General features: G+C 42.8%; 1 protein-coding gene across 1 annotated transcript; it reads left to right on the top strand.

The window, feature by feature from the left end:
- Positions 1-21,472, top strand: PRR36 (proline rich 36). Its single transcript, XM_034407180.3, has 7 exons — positions 1-824; positions 7,862-7,950; positions 8,484-8,974; positions 9,461-9,515; positions 13,480-13,634; positions 14,507-17,083; positions 19,144-21,472. Exons 3-7 carry the CDS (start codon positions 8,557-8,559, stop codon positions 19,554-19,556), a joined length of 3,618 nt encoding a protein of 1,205 aa, XP_034263071.1. The 5' UTR covers positions 1-824; positions 7,862-7,950; positions 8,484-8,556; the 3' UTR covers positions 19,557-21,472.
- The last annotated feature ends 1,656 nt before the right edge of the window (positions 21,473-23,128 follow it).

Below are 23,128 nucleotides of genomic sequence, written 5' to 3'. Positions count from 1 at the left end.
AAGGGAAAAAAAAGAGAGCAAAGTTTACGCGTGAAGGCGCCCGCAATATCCTGAGGGCGTGGATACTGATTCACCTAGGATCCCGTCTGGCCTATCAGATGAGCTCTTTGGCCGAGCCTCAACTCCCTTCTCCGGACAAGTAGAGCCTCCTCACGCAGCTCTGCCCCTGCAGGGAGGTGGGGATCCAGTTTAACCACTGAAGGCCAGTTTATTTTTGGGATTTGCGAAAAAACCCCTCGCCTCCTCCGTTCCTTTGCAAGGAATCCTGTTCACACTCCCAGCCACAGACCGCCGCGCTGTTCCCGGGTGCGTGAACCAGACCTATTTTCTACGCGACTAGGTTAAGAGGTCTTGAGAGGTCGCCTCCTCGAACTGCGGCAGCGGAAGGGTTAATGCACTCCCTCGCTTCTCCCCTTCCCCTTTTCCCCCCCTCCGGCTGAATTGATCTATTAACCAGCTGCCACATTAGCTGGGGTGGGGCGGGGGGGTGGGGCAAAGGGGGTACAATAGCTGCTTCTTGCAGCCGGAGACAATCGATCAGCTCAGCCCCGGCCTCTTCGCGGGAGTGACATCATCCCTTTCCAAATACCAACCGGCGCTGCTATTGGCTGGCCAGGTAACCGAGCTGGGCATTTCTGCTTTTCCCCCCGCCCAGTGCCTACTTTGCGGCGGCGGCGGCGCTGTTTGCTCGTCTTCTACACACGCCCAGTGCGAGTGGCCGCCGGCACCAGCAAGCGGCACCGACCGGCCTCTATTATTAGAGTTCTCTCACATCTACGCTGCACGAACGGTTAGCGTTGCTTCCCGCCGCAAGGCAAAGCGAGGTAAACAGCCGTCCACATGCACTGGGCTGGGGGTGGGTAGGGGTGGGGGAGGATGCCGAAGCCGAAGCTCCGGGGCTGGCGAGGCGGTTCCCGGCCGGAGCCGGAGTAACTGCAAGCAGGAGGAGGAGGAGGAGGGGGGAACGGAGGGACGCTGGATGACTCTCTGTGTCTTCCCCCTGGCTTGGCTTGTGGGAAGCGGGGGACGGGCGGGTGGCGTGGCGGAGAGAACTAGGCGGCGGCCGCCGCGCGTCTAGAGGCAGCTCGCCTGCAGGTGCAGCGAGAGACCGAGCCGCGCCTTGTTTTGGGTGGGTGGGCTGGGACTGTTGGCTTTGTTAAACTGGGCAGTTTTTGCACGGCTTCTTTGCCTTCCGGCCGAAAGGAAAGGCTTGCAATGGATCCGGAGTCATTTCTGGCCACGAACCCCGCTTGCCTTTGTGGCTACCCCGTTGGGGGGCGGGTGGGAAGATTCGCGTTTTTTTTTAACCCCGTCAGCTTCCATCGCGCCTTTGCCTGCCTTGGTTGCTGCCCTGCTAAACTTTAAAAAAAAAAAAAAAAGGATGGTTATCTGTTTGCCATCTGGGTTTGTGGCTGGTTTGTTGGATGGATTGATCCGGGGTAATTTTGAGAAACGGAATTCAGACGATAAGTGCTGAAAAAGGGGATGGGGGTCGGGGAGAAGAGTCTTGGCGGAGAAATAAAACAAAAAACAAAAAAGCGGGCCGCCGGAACAGTCCCCATCCCTCGAAGTCTCCATTGAGAGTATTGGGGGGGGGGTGTCGGTCAGAGGCGCGGTCGCCGGTCCGTTTTCTTTGTTAAGGGAGGGGTCTACGGTGGTAATGGGCGGCAGCCTCGCCCTATGCTGCTTTGTTGGAAAGAATAGTTATTTTTTGTTCCCCTCCTTTTTGAGTAAATCTCTTTAAAAAAAAAAAGTATGTATTCCCATAGTTAAAAAAAACAAGCTGAGCGAAATTGTTATTTGCTCATTCACCAGCATCCAATTGATTTTTTTTTTTAAAAAAAAAATCTTCACACAGGCTCTTGCAGCTTCCGTGAAACAAAGGAGTTGTGCTCTTCTGGGAGAGAAATATATAAAGGCTCTTCTAGTCTTAAAATTGCTCTTAAACTGGGGATATGTGAACATTTTGTATTAAAAATAAAAGAGTCCCTGCTCTTCTGAGTTGGAATAAGGGCTATAGTAGCTAAACTATAGTAATGATAATAACATGCTGAGTAGAATTGAAGCAAAATGGGGCTCTTAATGAATTAGCAGTTCTTAAAATGATGTGAGCTGTTCTGAAGAAGAAGAAGACACTTGGATGGTTAAAATAAATGGATGCTTCTTTAACCTTTAACCTCATATTTTCCAGCTGGCACTTCTAGAGGGCACTGGGTTGGGAAAAGGTGCCCTAACTTTGTTGCCAAAGAAACAGAATGAAGGATTTAAAAAAGCATTGATGAGGCCAAGAATGGTGGGCGATGGAAAAGAGGCAGTGTTCAAACAATTGATTTTAGATAGTGGTAGGAAAGAGAAAATGGTTTCCAACTGGAACTATTGACAGCAGATGATGGGAAAGGTTATAAAACTTAGTTCAAGAAGGTCATGTGAAGAAACACAGATATTGCAATGGATTGTGACTTAAGTGTAAGGAAATGGTGCTGCAGAGAAAGAGATCTATTAAATGCACTCTGTTCGCACTGAACAATCCTTTTACTGGCTCTGTTTTGCAGCAGCTCCCCCTCCCCACCCCCCAAAAAAGACAAGAGCTAATGCTTGGGAGTTGTTTCCACTGCAAGAACCAAACAAATGGATGAGATGATTCAGCTGACTCCTTTTAGTAGAGGCAACTGAAGAAAAGCAAATGCAGGCTCTGTTGCCCTTGGTCCTTCATGGCATTGAGTAGCTGTGTTCTCCCAAGTGGGCTTTTGGACCCAGTTTGCAAAGCCAATTAACACAGAGACTAGATGTTGGAAACATGGGGAAAAATATGGGTCCAGAATGTTAAATTTACACAGTCGCAGAATCTGAGGGAAAATTTTTATAAAATGTTTTATAGGTGGCATTTAGATCCTAAGAAATTATCGTGTATGTATCCTAATGTTCAACCAAAATGCTGGAGATGTGATTGCTTAGATGCCACATATTATCATATGTGGTGGACTTGTAAGAAAGTGAAGGCTTTTTGGATAAAAATTTGGTGGGTTATGCAAAATGTTTTGAAGATAAAACTTCAGTTTTCTCCACAATTGTTTTTATTGGGTATAGTCAAGGGTTTTACATTGGATGAAACAAAGCTGATATTGTATATGGTGACAGCAGCGAGATTATTGATAGGTCAATATTGGAAAAGTGATGCTATGCCCACTATTGAAGAATGGACTTTGAAGATGGCCAGTTTTGCAGAGATGGAGAAGATTGCAGCATATTTAAAAGACCGATCTCAAGAGTCTTATGTATGGGAGTGGAAAAAGTGGATAGATTATGTGCAGAATAAATATCAAACTAGGAAATATCAGATAGCTTTTAGCTGAATGAATGTATTATGTAGGGATAGATTAATTGAGTTTTATGAAGGTATAAATAGTATGGGGGTGGAGGGGTTTAAGTTTCATAAAATGTATTTTTGATTAGGATTTTATTTTGTGGAAGTCCTGGGGGGGGGAAAGGGGAGGGTTAGGGAGGGTTTGGGTTTTTTTGGGGGGGGGAAACTGGGGAGGAAATGTATTTGTAAAACTTTTCACATAAAAAAAAAAAAACACAGAGACTAGAGATTAAATGATTTTATTTATGTGAATAAAGTGTGGCAGGAAAAATGTTCCAAAGCATGTACACACTCTAAGCTTTGGATAAGCTTAGGGTGGATTCTTGCAAGGAAACAACATTAAAACAATTTCTTTTTCTGTACAGCTTTGTTCACAGACACTCATGCCTGTGTAACCTCTCATCTGGATTACTGCAATGTGCTCTACATGGGGCTGCCCTTGAAGAGCATGTGGAAGCTTCCGAGTGGTGCAGAATGCAGTTGCACCGGTAGCAAATGGTGTCAGATATTCAACACATGTAACACCCCTGCTGCTTGGGCTGCCTGTTTGCTTCCAGGTGCAATTCAAGGCGTTGGTTATCATTTTTAAAGCCCTTCATGGCTTGGGAATGGATTACCTAAAGGTCCATCTTCTCCCAGTGGTTTCTTTCTGTCCATCTCAGTCTGTTATGGGTCCTGTCAATCAAGGAATATCTGCTGGCAGAGATCAGGAGACCTGTCTTCTCTACTGCAGCACCATTCTCCCCTCTGAGATTAGGATAAGCCTGTCTGTCCCTGCTGGCCTTGAAGCCCTGGCTATATGCCAAGCCTGGGGCCTCCAGTGGAGTTCTTTTTAATTATTTTTGTGGTTTTTTATGCTGCTTAGGGTCACTTGTTTGAGGCTACATCTATGGAGATTCTCAGGCATCTAGGTCATGGTTGTCCCAAAGGTGCTTTTTTTCAAGAAGCAACTGGACTTTCTTTGTTTTCCCTTGAAGACGTTTCAGTTCTCATTCAAGAGCTGCTTCAATTCTGAAGTTGTTGAAACTATAGAAATAAGATGGATATAGAAATTATACCTGTCTGTCCTTCCATTCCCCTCCAGCACCACTATCACAACTGATGACGTTTCTTGGATGAGAAACAAAACATTTTGTCGTTCTTCCTCAAGGAAAAAAAAAGTCCAGTTGCTTTTTGAAAAAGCACCTTTGAGACAACTATGACCTGGGTGGCTTGAGACTCTCCACAGGCTGTAGAAATAAAATAAAATGCCATAAATTAGTAGGTCTTTGATCACAGTGATGTTTGTTTTACTGCCCCTCTGTTCTCACCATAAATGTTAATAGGAACCTACAATTAACTTGTTCTCAGCTTATCTCTTTCCTACGGAAATTGTCTGTTAGCTCCCAGTTATCTTGTTCAGTAATGGGCAGAACAATCACGAATGTCTTTTCCTCCTCCAATTCCAGCTGCACATGGAGCCATAACAGCTTCCTCCCTTTTTATTCCCATGTATTCTATTATCTCTGTTACCCTTCACAACTCTAAGCTACAAGGGCCTCTCGTTGCCCTTTCTGGATCAAATCTGTGAAAAGGTCATGGTTGAAGGATAGCTAAGTAAACTGTTTTACTTAGCTATCCTATCCAGCTAAACTCAGCTGGGCAGAGGAGGGAATAAAATACGTTCTTGATCAAGTAAGGGGGATGGTGTGGTATCTTGTGACCCTGGTTTACTATGTGTATAAAAAGCTTTATTGTGTTAATTAAAATTGCATTTCCATGTGATGTTCTCTCACTTCTGTATGTACATTCTGTATACTGAGGTTTTCCTGTGAATTTTCTTAAATTTCTGCCTTCTAATTACTTAACCGGTTTTCTTCAGTCACTGGTACATTTGCCAGATGCCTTTTTTTTCCCCCCACACAGCAGCTTTCTTCAGTCTTGGCCCATCCTTTCTCTAGAAGTAGCTAGGTTGGCTGGAAAACAGTGGAAGGTGCATTCCCAACACATCTACACAGCATGAAGATCAGGATGTCTTGTCTTTTTGTGTGCTGTATTAACAGTTGCCATGAATTATCTCAAAATTCTTGGGTATGCAGGTTGACCATGAGGCTGATCACTCAGATGAGGATTGGGGAAAATAAAAGAAAACCAGGGATGATGTAGTTCTCCTTTGGGTAGTCCTAGATGTATAAGTATTGCCCTTTGGTTACCAGGCTGACTTTGGGTACTTGGGTTTTTTTTTTTTTTTAATTTGATTTATATGCCGCCCTTCTCCGGAGACTCAGGGCAGCTTACAATGCGCTAAGCAATAGCCTTCATACTTTTGTATATTTTATACAAAGTCAGCTTATTGCCCCCACAAACTGGGTCCTCATTTCACCTACCTTAGAAAGGATGGAAGGCTGAGTCAACCTTGAGCCTTGGTGAGATTCAAACCCTGCAGTAATTGCAGGCAGCTGGTCTTAATAACCAGCTTAATAACAGGGTGCCTTAAACCACTGTACTACCAAGGCTCTTGGCAACTTGGGTTGGCATGACTTACTAGATCATATATTAGTAGCTAGCAACACTTTGTATTCTTTTTGAAAAACATTTTACTAGGATGATGGGCCAAAGGAGCCCAGAGATATTCTGGTAAAACTAGACAACAACTTTATTCAATACAATTTCCCATGAACTAGTAGAGAAGATGACAATGTGGGCTGGACCATGTTACGGTTTAATGGATACTAGAGCTGTTGAACACTAGTACATCAAAGGAAGCACTGAGTGGCATATCACAGGGTTCTGTTTTAGGCACTGTACTATTGAACATATTTATTATTTAGATGGTTATTTAAAAATTGTATTATCTTTGCAGATGATATTGGGGGGGTAGCAAAGTCTTTGGAGGACAATTTCAAGACTGAATGGGATCTTGTACAATGGAACATCGGGCGAAATTTTTTAAAAAATAAATTTCAGTAGAAACACATTTGTTTAAATTTATTGGCTGCGCAACTCTAGTGGACTCTGGGCAACATAAAAAATTTAAAAATCATAAAAACAGTGAGAAATGTTAAATCAAAAGGCAGCCCAGGATAAAATATTCAGAAAACAAAGCCCACAAAACAAAAGAGGAGAGCAATGAGAACTGTCAACCCTAGGCCTGGGACCAGTGCCAGGTTTTTAAGGCTTTCCAGACTCCTAGGAGAGAGAGAAAACCATCCTTATCTCTTGGGGGAGGGGGGGGGATGCTGTTCCAGTGGGTGGGGGCTGTAACAGAGAAGGCCCACTTTGTAAGTCCCACAAGATAACCATATTTAATGGAGGAGACCTCAGTGCACCTGCTCTGCTTCAATGCAATGGGTGGGCGGAAACTATTGGAGATAAGTGGTCTCACATATCCAGGCTCTATGCCATACAATGTGAATGAAAAGTGTTACATTTAGGTAGGAAAATTGGAGTATAGTGAAGGATGACAGAGACAGATGTAGAAATATATCTGAATGGCAGTCATGTAGAATATGTGACAGGTAAAGTTGGTCCAGAAGACATGGCACTAGAAAATGGTTTAAATTATATGGGAATAGATTTTGGTTGGACATCAAGAAAAATTTCCTAAGCTGCTAAGCAAGGGAAGAGATTGTTTTGGGAGTTTCAGGAAGGGCTGGATAACCTTCCTTTGGGGGGTATTGTAGTTGTTGATTCATGCATTGGATGAGAGACTGCATGTGATAAGGGTGATCTCTTCCAATCCTGACCTTCCGTGATTGTGTGATAACTGCAGCCTTGCTTATCATATCCTCAAACCAAATTAGAGACTAGTTAAGGAAACTTGTCCTGCTAAACCCCTCACTTGGAGTGCTTTGTGTTGAAGGGAAAGATAGGATATAAATGTGGTGTATTATTATCTGTCTGTGTATGAGTAGTAGTTGGTCCAAGCAGTGTACATGTATGTGCTGTTAGTGGCATGGACTCCTTTCTGCATTCAAGGTAGCCTGAATCCAATAGTTGCTGATTCTGCTTCTTGTTGTAATTAGTGATGTTTCTGCTTTATTTCATGGATAACAATTCACAAATTAGAGATACTAGGGGCATAAGTAAGATCAACACTAATCTAGGGAACTGTGCTGTGTGCCAGTTATTAAATTTGTATGCCTCTCACACATAAATATGCATCAATGCTTTCTGTGGTAACAATAAGAGAGAAGAAAAGCTCCCATTTCCCATTCAGAATCTCCTTTATCACTAATGTAGATTCTGGAAGGGTGAAGCCTCCTGATTCAGAAAGCTAATTGCTTCTGCCTCCCCCCATCCACCCGCCCCATATACACACACTCATGTTTGTATATATCGGACTGCTGGCTCAATTTCTTTTGCCGTGTTTTTTTTATAGGCAGTAGTACTTAGAGGAGAGCAGAAGTGTGAATATGCTGTAGATGAAAATGAATCGACAGTGTGTATAGGCATCTAATTTCAGTCTTTTAAACTGAACTTTGACCTGGGTCCATCTGTGTTTTTTTTGGAATGCAGCTCCTGACAGTGTGCGGTCTGAATGAGGTGATTTAACCTTGCCACAGCAAGCTGAAAGTCACTTTGCTCTGACGTGACCTCCCTAGAAGGTGAGTTTTGTGATACCCCAGCTATTTCGGATATGAATATTGTTGTAAAAGCCTGTGACAATAAAGTAAGGATAGTAGTATCAGTGAACAGATGACGGCATAGTCGGATTTCCTTGTGTGTTTTGTCAGTACTGACTTCAATCCAGTGGTGAAATCCAAATTTTTTTACTACCGGTTCTGTGGGCGTGGCTTGGTGGGTATGGCAGGGGAAGGATACTGCAAAATCTCCATTCCCACCCCAGTCCAGGGGAAGTATATTGCAAAATCTCCATTCCCATCCTACTCTGGGGCCAGCCAGAGGTGGTATTTGCCGGTTCTCTGAACTATTCAAAATTTCCGCTACCGGTTCTCCAGAACCTGTCAGAATCTGCTGGATTTCACTCCTGCTTCAATCCCATTTGTATCCAGTGTCATCTTCCACAATTGGCAAGGAGGATAGTCACAGTGCCTCTCTATATTCATTTACTGAGTCTTCTTGCGGGTCCAGCAGTAGGTATGGTTTGGGTCACCTTGGTCGTGCTCCTCTTTTTCAGGACCAAAGTGAAAACTGCAACCTGCCAAGCCATTCAGACACATACCACCCGCCTGGAGCCTGTGAATGTGAAGATGGATGACGGTGGCAGAGCTGCTAGCGGAGCCTCAGTTTCGCAGGCCAGTGGGGTGGCAACTGCTAGGAAGAATGTGCCAACTGCTTGTCCCCCTGCTACCAAGCAAAAGGCCAGCAAGCCCCCCCAGCCACCAAACAAGGTTCCCAACAAGAAGCAGCCAGCAGCCCCTGTAGCTGCTTCTCCTTCAGTTCCTAGTGGAGCTTCCAGAACACTTGGACATGGACCTGCCCGGAAGGCCAACATGCAGCAGCCCAAGCAGCCAGCATCCAAGACTAGTAACGTTGACAACTTGTCTGCTAGAGCGACAATGAAAAAGGCAACAGGGGACAAGGCAAGTGGACTGAAGACGTCAGAAAAGATGGCTGCGGAGAAGGAAGTGCAGCAGAAACCCCCAAAAGGGACCACACAGCCCATAGGTATGCTTTGCCCGTTTTTCAGCATGGAGTAATTAATCCTGGACTCGGTTCATTCCTGCATCTTTTGAGGATGGTTTGAGTCATGTTTTTCAAAGTGTACTAAGTGTTCTAAACTTACTGAGTTGTTTTTTTTATTCAGAAAAAAGCATTGAGAGCCATCTAATATTAGCGGTTGGGAAGAATGCAAGAACTATATGGATCTCTTTTCCTAGATCACTAGATACTGGGATGGCTTTTTATAACTTGTAACCAGGCAAGCGGTATTCCCAGCATTAAACTCTGTTAGCCATAAGACCAAAATTCTGAGGATGCTGCACCTTCTCTATTTTCTCTGATGTTTCTCTAAAAGCCATGAGATTCTGTTTTAATCCTGTGAAAAAGAAACCCTCCCTTGCCCTACATTCATTAGATGATTCTTGCATGTGTTCATTGAAATTTGTCAATTAATTGTTAAGCTGTTGCCTTTTTTTTTCTTTCTTCCATCAGCATCTAAAGCACCTTCAACAAAGCCCAGCAGAACTGAACAGACTAAAACTTCCAGGTATCGGCTTTGGGTATCAGTTTCAGATGCACGAGTCAAAGAGTTGGGATTTTAAATGTTCTGTATGAGTGTGCTGATTTGTGCAGAAATGCCAGGTTTTTGAGGTTTAAAGCAGAGTCTTGGTGGAGGGAATAGTTGTGAAATTATGGTGGGAGCAATTGTTTGTACATCAATATAATGTATTCCTTCAGACAGGTCAGGTTGCATATATGGAAAGCATACGCATGTGTCCTATTAAAGCAGTCCTTGCAGCATATGAGTGTCATGTCTGTATCTCGTTAGAAACCTGGATTTTTGCCACTCTGTGGCACTCTGTCCATTGCACCACTGTCTTTCTGACATGATAGCAATGTGATATGACCAGGGGCGAAATTCACTTATCTTCCCTACCGGTTTGCAAATGTGCTGCGCAGATTCTTGCGCAGTGCAGGAGAGCCGCGGCCCGCAGGAGAGCTGGAGCTCTCCCCTCCCTGCATCCGGCGACAGCGGCTGCTGTGCTGCTCCTCCCCATTCCCCTCCTTCCTGAGCCAACATGAAGGGGACCGCAGCTGGCGCTGAGCTGGCTGTGAAGGACACGGAATCACAAAAAGCAACTGGTTGTGGACAGTGCGGAAAAAATGCTAGGGGCGCTTCAGCCATGCAGCTCTGCAGAGGAGGCTCGTGCCTTCTCAGGGCAGATTGCGTGACCGGGTCAGTAGGGAGCCGCAGGAGAGGAGTCAAAGAGCTGCATGCGGCTCTCGGGCTGCGGGTTGCCAACACCTGCTCTATAACAAGGCAAACCGCAAGTGTACTGTACTATAGTATACTATTGCATACTATCACTGATGCAGTTGTAAATCCAATGAGCGCACATACAATCAGTGGATCATCATCATCTTGTGCCATATCAGTCATCGGACATTGGCGATCATGTTGGCAATCCTATTTTTGTCAACAGCCACATGAAAAAGTGCTGCTGAGTTTTGTCCAAACTAGTCCCTTAGGTTTTGAAACCATGATGTTCTTCTTCTGCCTGGACCTCATTTGTCTTCAATCTTTCCCTGGAGGATTAAATGAAGGATGCCGTATTTTTCTGGGTCTAAAATTTTTCACATGTCTAAAATATTCTAACTTTCATTTTTTAATGGCTTTGATGATTTTCCTTTGCTTTCCCGGGCGGCTTATCACCACCTCATTTGTGATTTTGTTAACCCAGCTTATACATAACAGCTGTCAGCATTCCAACTCCAATTAAAAACTCAGAGGCAAGCATTTTCTCAAAGTTCCATTTATTAGAGTAGGTATACTGGCACATCTGGGAAAACCCGAATCTGAGAGTTCCGGATTTTCCCTCAGTAAATCAAAATCCCCAAAACCAACCCCTCACTCATCAGTCCATCACATGGTCCAATCACCATCCGTCCCATCTCGAGACATCACTCCAATCACTCCTCCTCCAGATGCATGATTGTCCTGACCTTGACCGAAAGGAAGAATGCTATTTTGTCTAACTACATTCCCTCTACTAAATCTCCCCCCTCCTACTTTCCCACACACAAGAAGGTGGCAGCGTGGAAGCTTCTGGTCTAATATGGGTTCCAAAGCTGACAACAGCCATCTGTAAATCCACATTTCAAATGCTTCTAGTTTCTTCAACTTCTGTGACCAGGAGGTGATGGCAATCATGAGGTTATCCGAGGAAATTTTAGGCCCTGCACATGCAGAAGGATAGATATGGTAGGCCTTGTTTTACCTCAAAGCAGCTGTCCATACGTAGAGGGAATTTCTATTATCCCTTAGCCATGATTAGATCACATCCTGGCCTAAATGAAATTGACAATCACCCTTTTGGATTATATTGCAGTCTTGCCATGTTAGTTGAGACTCCTTTTTGGCCTGTGACAATAAAGTGGATAGGATGCTTTCCAGGGGATAGCCTCTGCCACTTGGGGTCTGGATCCTTGTCCTTCCTGCATCTGTGAGCGACTGGGGAAGAGGTGCTTATGTGAATCTAGGAGGTAGTTAACATTATTAGGGGAGTGGGACTGCCAGTAGTTTGAAAGAGGAGTGAGAAAGGGGGGCTGGGGTCAGGAGGCAATGTGTCAGACAGGAAGACCAGGATTAAACTGATTTATTGCTCATGCCTATGCACAGGAATCTAGTCAACTAAAGATTAGCACTATTTGGGTACTACAGGAGATAATGGAATTCAAGGGAGGTTGGATTTAGTTTGTGGCTACCTAGAATCTTTAGCGGTGAGCTCCCGTTCCAAGCTTCTGCCAACCTAGCAGTTCGAAAGCATGTAAAAAATGCAAGTAGAAAAATAGGGACCAGCTTTGGGGGGAAGGTAACAGCATTCCGTGTGCCTTTGGCATTTAGTCATGCCGGCCACATGATCCCGGAGACGTTTTCGGACAGCGCTGGCTCTTTGGCTTTGAAACGGAAATGAGCACCACTCCCTAGAATCAGGAACGACTAGCACATATATGCGAGGGGAACCTTTACCTTTAGTATCTCTAGGCTGATTTCTTTTTTGACTCTGCCCCCATGTTCTGCCACTCCTTCTCTTACACAGTCTCAGCACCAGCCTTTTGAAATGGCATCCTGGTTAGAATTCGAGTAGCTTTTTCTGTCAGAGCCTTCTACAAACAGGTTAAAACAAGAGTTTTTTCATATAATGTTTGAGGATCGACACCATTGATAGTTACATTTATTTATATTGTTTTTCTATTATGTTATTTTTTACTTTGAAAGGTTTAATCATATATATCGGGTGGGCAAATATGGCCCCTTTATGTCCTGTGGACTTCAACTCCCAGAATTCCTGAGCCAGCTTGGCTGTCTCAGGAATTCTGGGAGTTGAAGTCCACAGGTTGTAAAAGGGCCACAGTTGCCCACCCCTGATATATATGTATATCTCTGCACCAGTATGAGATCTTAATTGGATTGAAGTAAGATATAAATGAAATGAATGGCTTAACACTAATTAGTGGTACGGTATTTAGCCTCATAGTCTCTAAAGCATTATAGTCATTCTGATAAAGAAGGAATATGTAATTTTGTCACGTTTGGATTCCTTAGAGAAGCCCATCAGCTCCTCTATTAGCTGAATAGCTAATTCAGCCTTCCTGTGACTTTTTGTCTTTCAGAAATGTTTCTGACTATAGCTTAGAATTCTCGATCCCTATGCAAAACTGGAGTGATAATTAACACATCTAAAGGGCATCGGGTTAGGAAAGACTGGATTAAACCACACCCTGAACTGTATTTGGGGTTGTGTTAGTTGCGTAGAAGTGAGGTGGTTATCTGAAAGAGAAATCTCAGTCCAGCCTTAAATGCCAGTCTCGGAGAATGCAGTTGGAAACAAAGGTTTGGGCAGAGATCAAACATTCTGAAATTCTACTTGCTCCAAATTAAGGATAATTGAATATGCACTCTGATTATATTGCTGCAATCTCACATTTTTAGCCTCAGCGAAAATTAGGAGGAGGAGGAGATGGGTGAACAGTAAAGGAATGAGAGTAGGTTAGAATATATGCCAGATGCAGGGAATCTGAAATGCATCCAGTTCAGATAATTGAAAATAATTGGAGGAAATGGCTCCATTGCTATTTTGTATTTTTTTCTCCCTTGCCCCAGTTTATTTGAATACTGGAAGATGCCATCCGATGCAAGAGGTAGGTGGGTAGCTAGAAGGAATATATTTCAAGCTATTAACCAAAATGGAAACATCTTGTCTGGTTCTTGATCTAATGGCTGAGATAATTGAAGGTTTTTTTTTTTTTTTAACTAGTCCTTTTCTCTTTACTGCAAGTGTTAAAAGCTGGTACTTTTCAGATAAACTTGGCTCATAGACTCTGAACTGGCAAAAGCTTCAAGTGCATTTGTATTGAGGCACTAGATTTCTGAGACAATTGTGCCTTCTGTTTTCTAAGGGTTTGGACAAGGTTTTCTGCTGTGCATAATTGTTTGCTGTCTGTTTCAGGACTTGGTTGCCAGGAACAAAGAATTCAACCTCATCCTCTTTAAACAGAACTGCGACTAATGATAAGAATGTGGGCAAACATAAGCCAACACCACCACCTGCTGGTCAGGCCACGTCAGCACAGCAGCAGAAAAACACTCTGGCAACACAGAGAGGTACATCACAACACAGAATGCCTTACCAAAACCTGAACTTTGCAATGTCTAAATGGGAAAGGTCATACTTCACAGAAATATTAGATACTACATATAACTGGGAGTGATCAGGCTAAAGGCAGGTCATTATATAAATTTTTTTTTCAATATTTTTACAGTGATTTTAGTTTTCAAAACATAGAGCATTATTTTACAATTCAAGGATCATAACTCTCTAAGATCAATCAGAATTATCTACGTTGCAAATGGAGTATCAGGGCGGCAAAAGGTAGCTTCACTAAGCACACCTAGTAAGTTCTTGGCGGGGTTGTTCCACCCCTTAGAGAATTAGAACTATGTTTCCATTTAACCATTTTCCCCTAATGCTTTCCAATGTTTTTTTACTTCAGCTTAATTTCCAGTCATAGTGGCTTTTGTTGGCACATAGCAGCTTTTGTTGGTGTGACTTGCGAAGAGATTGTGCTGAATTCTAACTGCCATAACAATTGGCTAGCAAAACCACAAGGGATTGGAATAGTTAATATTCCACATCTGGAGAAGTTAGGTCACACTAAGCATTAAATACTTTAAAAATAGCCGCTTATTCCAAAAAACAGACTTGGGGCCTGCTAAGTACAAGGAGCAAAAAATTACATCATCGGTAAGCCCATTGAGAAAGGTAAGCCACTGAAGCATGACCGCTATATTATTCTTATGAATGAGCCAGTTCTACAATGGAAGAGCGTGTTCAATTGCCAAGGAATATGAACCTTAAATAGCAGAAGGGCAGAAATAGGCCTTAGGCTGCTGGAGGGGTTTCAGATATTCTGCATACATTACATGTTAGTTTTCTGAGTCCAAACAAATATGTAAGATGTCTTTTCTTACTCCAGATGCCTCTAGAGCTGCCACAGTTTTAAAGGCCAAGGTTTCAAGCTCCAACTCCTCTGTGAAGATAACACCTGCCTTAAAGCATCCCAAACACTCAGCCTCCAAATCACAATCTGAGCAAAATCTCGGAGAGAGGAATGTGACTGCACCTGTGAACAGCAGGTTTGCAACAAAGAAATTTTCAGACCCCAGTAAGCCCCAAATTCCAGCCAAGGCAACTGGTGGGAGTCTCCATCCAACCACTCTTCCAAGAGCCTTCGCTTCTTCTCCCAAACCTCTGCCTCCTTCAGGCAAGAAGCTTCTGAAGAAAGATAGTCTTTCCAGTCGTGAGCAGGTGTCCCCCCAAAAGAAGCCTCAAGAGACAATTGCCAAGGAAGGGAATGGCAAGAAAACCATCAAGGAAGCAGAAAGTGCTTCAGACAAGGATACAACGTTTCTAGAAAAGTTGGAATCTACAGCAGCAGAAGAAACTGTTGACCAGCCACTCTCCCAGGAGACTGCAAACTGTTGCATAACAGTAGTAGGGATGAAGCAGATGGAACCAGGAGACTTGGAAGAAGACAGAGCTGAACAGACAAACATTAATGCTTCAGAAGGGCTGCCTCCAGCACTCCTTGAGGCACCTGTGGTCTGCCCTGGACCACAAGATATTGGTATATCTTCTGTTAGTGAGATGCCTCACTTGACCACTCCTGATGTCCTGGAGGTACATTGTGATAGTAGTGATGAAACACATAATTTAGAGCCAGAACTCCCTTGTGAAACATCTCCTCCCATTCAGTTGGAGCTCTCTCACCAAACTTCTCCAGCAGAAACCTTATGGCATGAAGAAGGAGGCATGGACTCTGAGCATCTCAGAGAACAAACATCTCATTTTGATGCTCCAGTGGCTATTGAGCAGCCCCATTTCTTGCACAACCCTGACACATCATCTCTTGATGTACATCATATTTCAACAACATCCTTTCCAGCTGAGGATTCCCAGATTTTAATAAATGAGTCCATTCCTGTGCTTGAGAGATCTCCTTCTTCTGAGTCCTTGACCTTAGAGTCTGAATTGCTTGAAGAGACTCAAACTATAAAGCTAGTAGTTCTGGCTGAGCCACAGGAGGATCCCAGTCTTTCAGCAGAGCACTCTCTCTCTGTTAGCCAGGTTGATCCAACCTTAAACACTGTAACAGAGTCACTAGCAGTGGGCCACAATGACAGCAGTGAATTGGAAATGGTGAATAGGGTATTGAATTTGTGTCAGAACTCGGAGGAAGAACTGCAGAAGGAAGTGGTATCTCTAGAGGTAGGAAATGAAAGACATGAAAGACTGAAGAGCCCCCTAGATCTTGCAACTAAAGATAGTGAACTTACACAGAAAGTAGTCACTTCTCAGCAGATGGAGGATGTGCATTGTGTCCCTATTCGTGCTGAAAATGAAGAGCTAATGGAAGTTCTGCAAGTAGCAGATCATTTAATAATGGGAGCAGCTACTCAATACCAAACCCGCCTCCCTGTGTTTGTGGCAGCAACCTCAATTCCTACACAATTGCCTGGAGAGCCTTTTGAAGCCTATGATGATCAGTCTAGCAGCTTAGATGAATACCCCACCATTGGAGAACTTGAGGATGATGCAGTCATTCCAGAAGAATGCATGAGTAATGTGAAGCAAGAAGAGGCCACCCAATATGAAACTCCAGACTTCTTGTTTCATCCTTCAGGGGAGCTCTCACCAAATAGTGGTACTGCTCAGCTGTCAATGCACAAACCTCAGAGCTTGCCTTTGAAGAGCTTGGATTTGTTACAAGAATACCCAACTGAGTTAACTGAAATGCCAGAGTTGCTGTTAAGTAGTACAGAGCTGAAAGCTCTCTCCCCAGAGAAGGGAGGCTCATCTTCCAAATCCAGCACCCTAAGTGGGCCTGATCTAGCAGGTAAGAGCAGCAGTGAAACTAGCACACCTGAAGAGCTACGGGAGTATGACAGTAGCTCTGGAGTTGAGTCCAAATCAGATGAGAAATTGGAACAAACCTGTCATCAGCTCCTGAGTCCCTTGGAGGACCTCCCTGGTGAACTTGATCTGGGCATCCACATGGAAAAGGGAGATGATGAGGCAGAGACCCTGCCAGCAGATGAAGTCCTTGGAGATCCACCTACTGAACCCACTGTATCCTCCGAAGAGGAAGCCGAACTGGATGCAGATCTTCTGAAGGAAGCAGGCTTTCCCAAAACAGTATGCCTCTTGACATCACCTCTTCCAACCAAGTCACATTTGCCCCATTCGGTAGAGGAGTCTGATGAACCAGGTTCTGGTGATGCTGGCACAGAAACCCCAGCCTCAACCAACTCTGCAGCTTCGTGTGATGTTTTTGGTGCCTTCCATCTCCATTCAACTGACAGCTGTGGCAAAAGCCCCGGCCTCTCTTCCCTGGACAGCGAAGAACATTCCACCGAGGGCACTAAGGAGACCTGCAGCAAGATCCCCATGGATTGGGAGCAACACTTGCACCTCACCCCAACGCCCTTGAAGACTGGAGGGCACGAAGAAGAATCATCACAGCCTTTCCCTGCCGCTCATAGTCTGGCTGCAGGTAATGTATAGAAATCCTGCCCTGTCTGTGTTGGATGGGCCAACCTGTGGTATGTTAATGTGCAATAGTATCCTGTAGGGAATGGAGATGGCTTCCTTCCTCCTTGTGTATCTGTTCCATCTGTGTCTCTAGCCAAATGGGCATTTTCTTGTTTTTGTGTGTCTTAAAATCTTTTCTCTCAACTTCTTACAGACTTCTTTTGGGAAAGTTGTGTATATTTTAGTGCTTTTCTTAGTGGTGGTGGTGATGGTGGGAATAAACTTCTTAGCCTTTCAATATGTAAAATAAAGCATCACTTTGTCTATCTGATGTGGCCTGTATTGTTTTTCCAGAGAATCTGTCTTCTCCACCTACCTGTCCATACAACTTGCAGTTTTTAACTTGGAAAGAGGGGTGCCAAATAAAATAGCTGTAATGATTGGTTTCTGAAGTCCCACCAGGATGTTGTGGCTATAAGAAAGAAAATAACAAATCGTACCTAGAATGCAAACAGAAATTATGGGGTTTGCTATATATGAACTGGACAAATATATGAGTGGCATATGGGAGAAGCAAACTTTATTTAGAATATATGAATAAGTATCAGGAAAGTTTGATCCATCAGAATAGCCTGACGTCCTCATCCTGCTCAGCAGCCATGAGCTCCTGGGGGATGTCTTCTTTAATTATCCTTTGGTAAAGGTTCCTTTTTGCAATTTCTTCATGCCATCGGATTTTGCATCTTTTGGTGCATTGGGCTCTGAGAACATTTAGAGCAGGGCAGGGACTAAGCAGCATAATAGTGTTAAGAGTTCCACAAAATGCTTGGGCTGCTAGATGTTTTATGGGGCTCACAATCAATTTGAACCAAGTTGTCCGGCAATCTGAACCTGCCTTTCCTTTGGAATCATGTACATTTCTGTGTTTAGGCAAATATCCTAACCTTGGGTGGATTCATTAACATACTAAGCCAAAACCAAACATGCCATACTGAAGTTTAGGATAATACAAACCCAGCCATAAAAAGCATATTTATTGTCTATACCCTAGAAATCGGGGCTAAATTTAATAGATTTTTGATTGAAGAAAAATATTCCCACAACAAAAAGAAATGAGCATAAGAAATAAGTCATTGAAACTATCATGTTTCCATCACAGGAAGACTAGACAGCCATTTGTTAAGAATACCCTGCTTTCATGGAATGAACAAAAGGTTGATTAGCTTAAAAGTCCCTTGCTAATTAACCAAGGAAGATTTCCTTTAATGAAATCTCAGTCATTAAATGTAATAAATGATCGCAATTATTCTACAGGAAATAGACTGCATCTAGATCTTTTCAGGCCATAGATATTTTGGAATAGCAGGAAGGCCGTTGAGGAAAACTCACATTGCAATTTTCTGCCTGGGCATGTTTGTATGCTGAAATATTCCTAGATTCAAAAATGATTCAGCTTTGATATCTGCTTTAGTATTCATAATTAGATAAATAATTTCAGTTTACTAATTGGTTTGCTAATAGAAGCTGAGAAACAAATTAAATCCTCAAGTCCTTCAACTTCTCTTTGCTTCATTATTGCTGGTTGATTGAACCTGGAACCAAGCAGTCTATAGATAAATTAGATCCTGATAAAATGAAGTTTTAATCAGTCCTTGCATCTCTCTCTCTGACTCTGAGAAAATTTGAGATGATCGATGTGAACAGTTCCTTGGAGGGAAGCCATTCAGGAAGTAAAGGGTTAACAGTTCTCATTCCAAAGCCAGTGGAGCCAACTAGCAGTACACAAGCATGCAAAAATTTTCTAGTACTAGAGACATGCCCCAATGTAATCTCTGAACCCATTTTAAAATGAATTGGTTGGGAACACAACATTTTATCAGCCGAGCATTGGCACTATAACTGCAATGGAATGTATTTCTTGCAAATCTGAGAAGCATCTCCTTTTTTTTCTTTAAAACCTAGCCTCTTTCCACTTTCCCTTTTCTTTTTTGTTCTTGTCTGTCACTTCCTTTTTGTCTGTTGTGACCACTACCAATCCTGAGGGCCATCCGTTCCAACCCAAGCTCCTTGCCCTATTTGTAGGTGACAATGGGGCTGGCTTGCCCTTCCCCTGGGATCCATGTCCATCAGAGATCCTCTCCACTATCTATGAAGTAGAAAGTGGTGCTGAAACACCTGGCCCAGATGAAGAGGATGGGAGCCGTTGCTTGCGTGCCACCTCCCGAGAACAGGCTCTTCAGCTAGGAAACATCCAGGCTACAGTCGTACAGCAGCTAATCAGCCGAGCCCTGCTCTTCCCAACAGAAGCACCTCCTGGGGCTGTCAGTGGGAAGGGGGCCATGAACAGCGAAGCAGAGATTGGCAAATGGACAGAACTGATCTCCCCTTTGGAAGAATCTCGAGCCAGCATCACTTCTGTGACAAGCTTCTCCCCAGAGGACATGTCATCCCCCCATGGGGATTGGACTGTGGTAGAAGTAGAATCCTTCCACTGATTATTTCCCCCCTCACAAGTTATATATATAAGGCATTTTTTGGAGGTCATCCGAGTGTATCTATTAAATGTTCAGGAAGGGTAAGTATTAGCTGACTGGAGATACTGTTCTCCCCTTAATCTTCAGCAGCTAATGGTATGAATAATTAAGCACTTGTGAATCATAATTACTTTTGCCCCAGGCAGTTTTAGGCCTTAGGTTATTTTTGGTTCAATAGACTGACCAACTTTTCATGTTTGGGACTTCCAGGCCATACATTTATTTCCAGAGGGTGAGGCCCATCTTTATTTAGTCATAACATGTGATTGTGCCAACTATCGATATCACTATCTGTCAAACATGATAAAAATAAATCCCCTCCACGTACTTTGATAAGCGCTCATGTTCTTCATTAATGAAAGCTATCTAACAGAAGATGCTAGTGGGCCTGATTACTGATACCTCCGCATGGAAAGCTATGAACATTTGGTTGCCAGGCTGCCAATATTTGATTTTTTTTTTTGGTCATGGTAAACTTTGACAAAGTTTACTTTGACAAAAACCAAATTTCCTGGCAAAGGTGTTTTACCTTGAGGTTTTTTAAGGAAGTAGCATTTCGAAATTTGTGCTCACACAATATACTTAGGATGAGACCTAACAGATGAATTTGTATATTATCAAACAGCCTGGATTTGCACAATATGTTTGGTACAAGGACATGGATTAATTCAAAAAGTAGTTTAAATGGGTTGTGTGAATGTAGCCAGCATGGAAGAGAAATTTACAAATGAGGACATCTTAGTGTTTTTGAATGATTAGTGTATCTACTATTTAGAATGTGGTCACTCTATGCCTCTTGTCTACTTCTATGAAGTGGACAACTCAGCAACATATGCAACCTTATACAGTGGCTGGAAGATACCTTGGATTCAAAGGGAGATGTACTTTAGCATCCTAAACAAGACTAAGTATGAAAAGACTGCTAAAGAATCGGTTTTGGAATTTTTTTTCAAAGATGCAATTTTCAGACCACTTAAACTTCTTATCTGAATTGGAAAAGTTTAGAAAATGTAGGGACCAAGTTTCATTTTGATGCAATTGATTCTTATACTTGCTCTAGCCCAAGCTCCATGCTTATGTAGCTGTAGGCAACTCCCCTTTTTTTTTTCCTTTGTGCCAAGGGTTATGCCTGGCCAAATAGAGCTGTATATGTGTAGTTGTGAGGGGTTTTCCTGACTTGATTGGGGCCAATGCAGTGGTGGGATGAGGAATATCTGGCATAACTCTTTTAAGTTGTGAATTACAATTCCAAGCAGCCTCTGTCAATTTGTGTAACTGTTTAACGTTAAGACATTTTTCAGAGAGTCATAGATTGGCAGTGAAACCATGCTAGTTTTGCTCTGGCATTTGTTAGTAAGAGTAGTATGAAACTACGCAGCAGCTATGGGATGGTGTCCAGCAGCAGCATGAATAGATAAACTGACTCTATCACACAACAGCAATTGCTTAATAGTTCCCTTTAGCCCTGCCATATTTTTTTTTGTTACCACATCTGAGAATCTACATTAAACTGCCTAAATTCAGAGCAGAGATCACGATCTAAAAGTTAGACTGCCCTTCTAACCTACTACCAGATAAACAATGTGAAAAAGCTTTTTCTAATTGCCATATTTAAGAGGTACTGTACTCATGAAGCTAATCTGTTGCAATACTATCTTTCTCCTGAAATGTGAAATGTGTTTTTAAAAATGTTCATCTCAGTAACTCTGCCATCTTCCTATACCTACCTTCCCAGTAGTTCGATTAGTTAAGATTGATATAGAGCCTTATTGTCTGTAACAAAGTATTGATGTGTGCAACTTTTTTTTGTAACGTAGCAAAGTGTGATATAGATTTTTTTAAAAAAATAAAAATAAATTTGAGGTTATTCTGCTGTCCCTCTTTGAAAAGTGTTTGGTTTTTAATAGTTGGAATGCAGTGCAAAATCGGTTACACTTTTAATGGCTCAGGGCCTCTTGTGTCTACCTAAAACAAGGTAGTTGATTACTTAACTAATTCTTGAGAAGCCACTCTGCAGATTAAAGTTCTGCTGCAGAACCAGAGCCTTGTTAAAAGATACAGGCCAGGTCTACTTTTGTGTAGAAAACAAATGGCTAAACTGCAATGGCTGTAACTGCTTTAAATTCATAAACATTCTAGGTAGGCTCGAAGAAGTTAACGATCTGAGTTTCCAATGCTAGGTACTCATGATTGCATAGACATGTGGAATTAAGTCTTCTTCCATGGTAGAAATCTCTCTTTAGCCCTTTTTCACTTAAGCTGCTGTACAATCGTAACAAATGTCACTTGCCGAGCAAAAGTAGCTGAAATAGTTCTAATTCTTTAACTGGGATTAGCTCATGAATCAGAGAGTAAGGGCGAGTTTAAAAGATTATACCAAACACACTAAACTTGATACAGCATCTCCACCTCAGCCTGCTGATAGTAGATGAGCATCTTGAACTGCAAGAGGAGTGGACAGTACTGGTAGTCCTTGACTTGCGACCTTTTGAAGTTACAGTGGACTCCCCCCAAAGATACAACCCAATTCCGAAGTTTTAATGCCCTGCCACGACTGCATTTTGGCACTTGGCAACCGATCCATCTTTACAGATGTTTGCAGTGCCCCATGGTCACTGCAGATGGTTACAATTTACTTTTTTTGCCATGAAAGGGGGTTTATTGCTGGGTTTTGGCAAAAATGTCCAGTTAGCGAAAAATAGGTTTGCTTCACCACCACCACAAAAAAAGATGGGGTTGATGACATGGGTGAACCACTTTACAATCATTACAACTTATGACTCTTAATGGGCAGACTCCATTACGGTGGTTAAATACAGTACTAACTGTACAGAAATATTCCGATCTTTGCTATCCACTTTCCTGTACTAAACTATATTGTGGTAAACTTTTGCCTGGGACCTAGAAGAGTTTTCAGCCTTCCAGTACTTTACAGTATGTGTAAATCATACAACAGGTGATATTCACATGTAGCTTGCAAAACCTAAGTATTTTTGCATGTTCTGCTACTAATTTTGTGCTCCATTTCCAAAATGTGTTCTTTAAAGCATGTAACATGCTACATAGCCTTTTAGTCAATTGGTATTCTCAGTGAAAAGCTCTCCATAACAAAATAGGAGTTGTATCATGTTTCCCTATTCCTTGCCTTTTTCTCACTAATTGAGTACTGTTAATTCTGAGCTGAGATACCCAGAAAGTTCGGTTCAGGAGACTAAATCTATAGTCTGTGAATTACAAGTCAGGCTTTATTAAGGAAGATAGTAGGTTTGTCTGGCTGCTTAAAAACTCAATCCTGTTATATAAGGCACAAAGAATTGTATAACCAAAAAATTTATTCCACTCCAGCAAGGGGTCATTATTGCCCAAGGTTCTGTTCAAACACTTGAAGGCAGTTTCTCAAGATGGCTGCAAACACAATCCTACACCTGAAGCTGATTTCCTATGGAAGCTTAACAGGCATATGAGATGAGTTGAAAGCTCGGAGGACCAGTCTGAGAAATGAATTATATGTTTGAAGTGGAGTTTACCTTTGG

Source organism: Pantherophis guttatus, chromosome 2 (assembly GCF_059756535.1).
Source record: "Pantherophis guttatus breed Tessera chromosome 2, ASM5975653v1, whole genome shotgun sequence".
Classification (NCBI taxonomy): Eukaryota; Metazoa; Chordata; class Lepidosauria; order Squamata; family Colubridae; genus Pantherophis; species Pantherophis guttatus.
The sequence above is the reverse complement of the archived record's forward strand: the minus strand, read 5'-3'. Positions and strand labels throughout refer to the sequence as shown.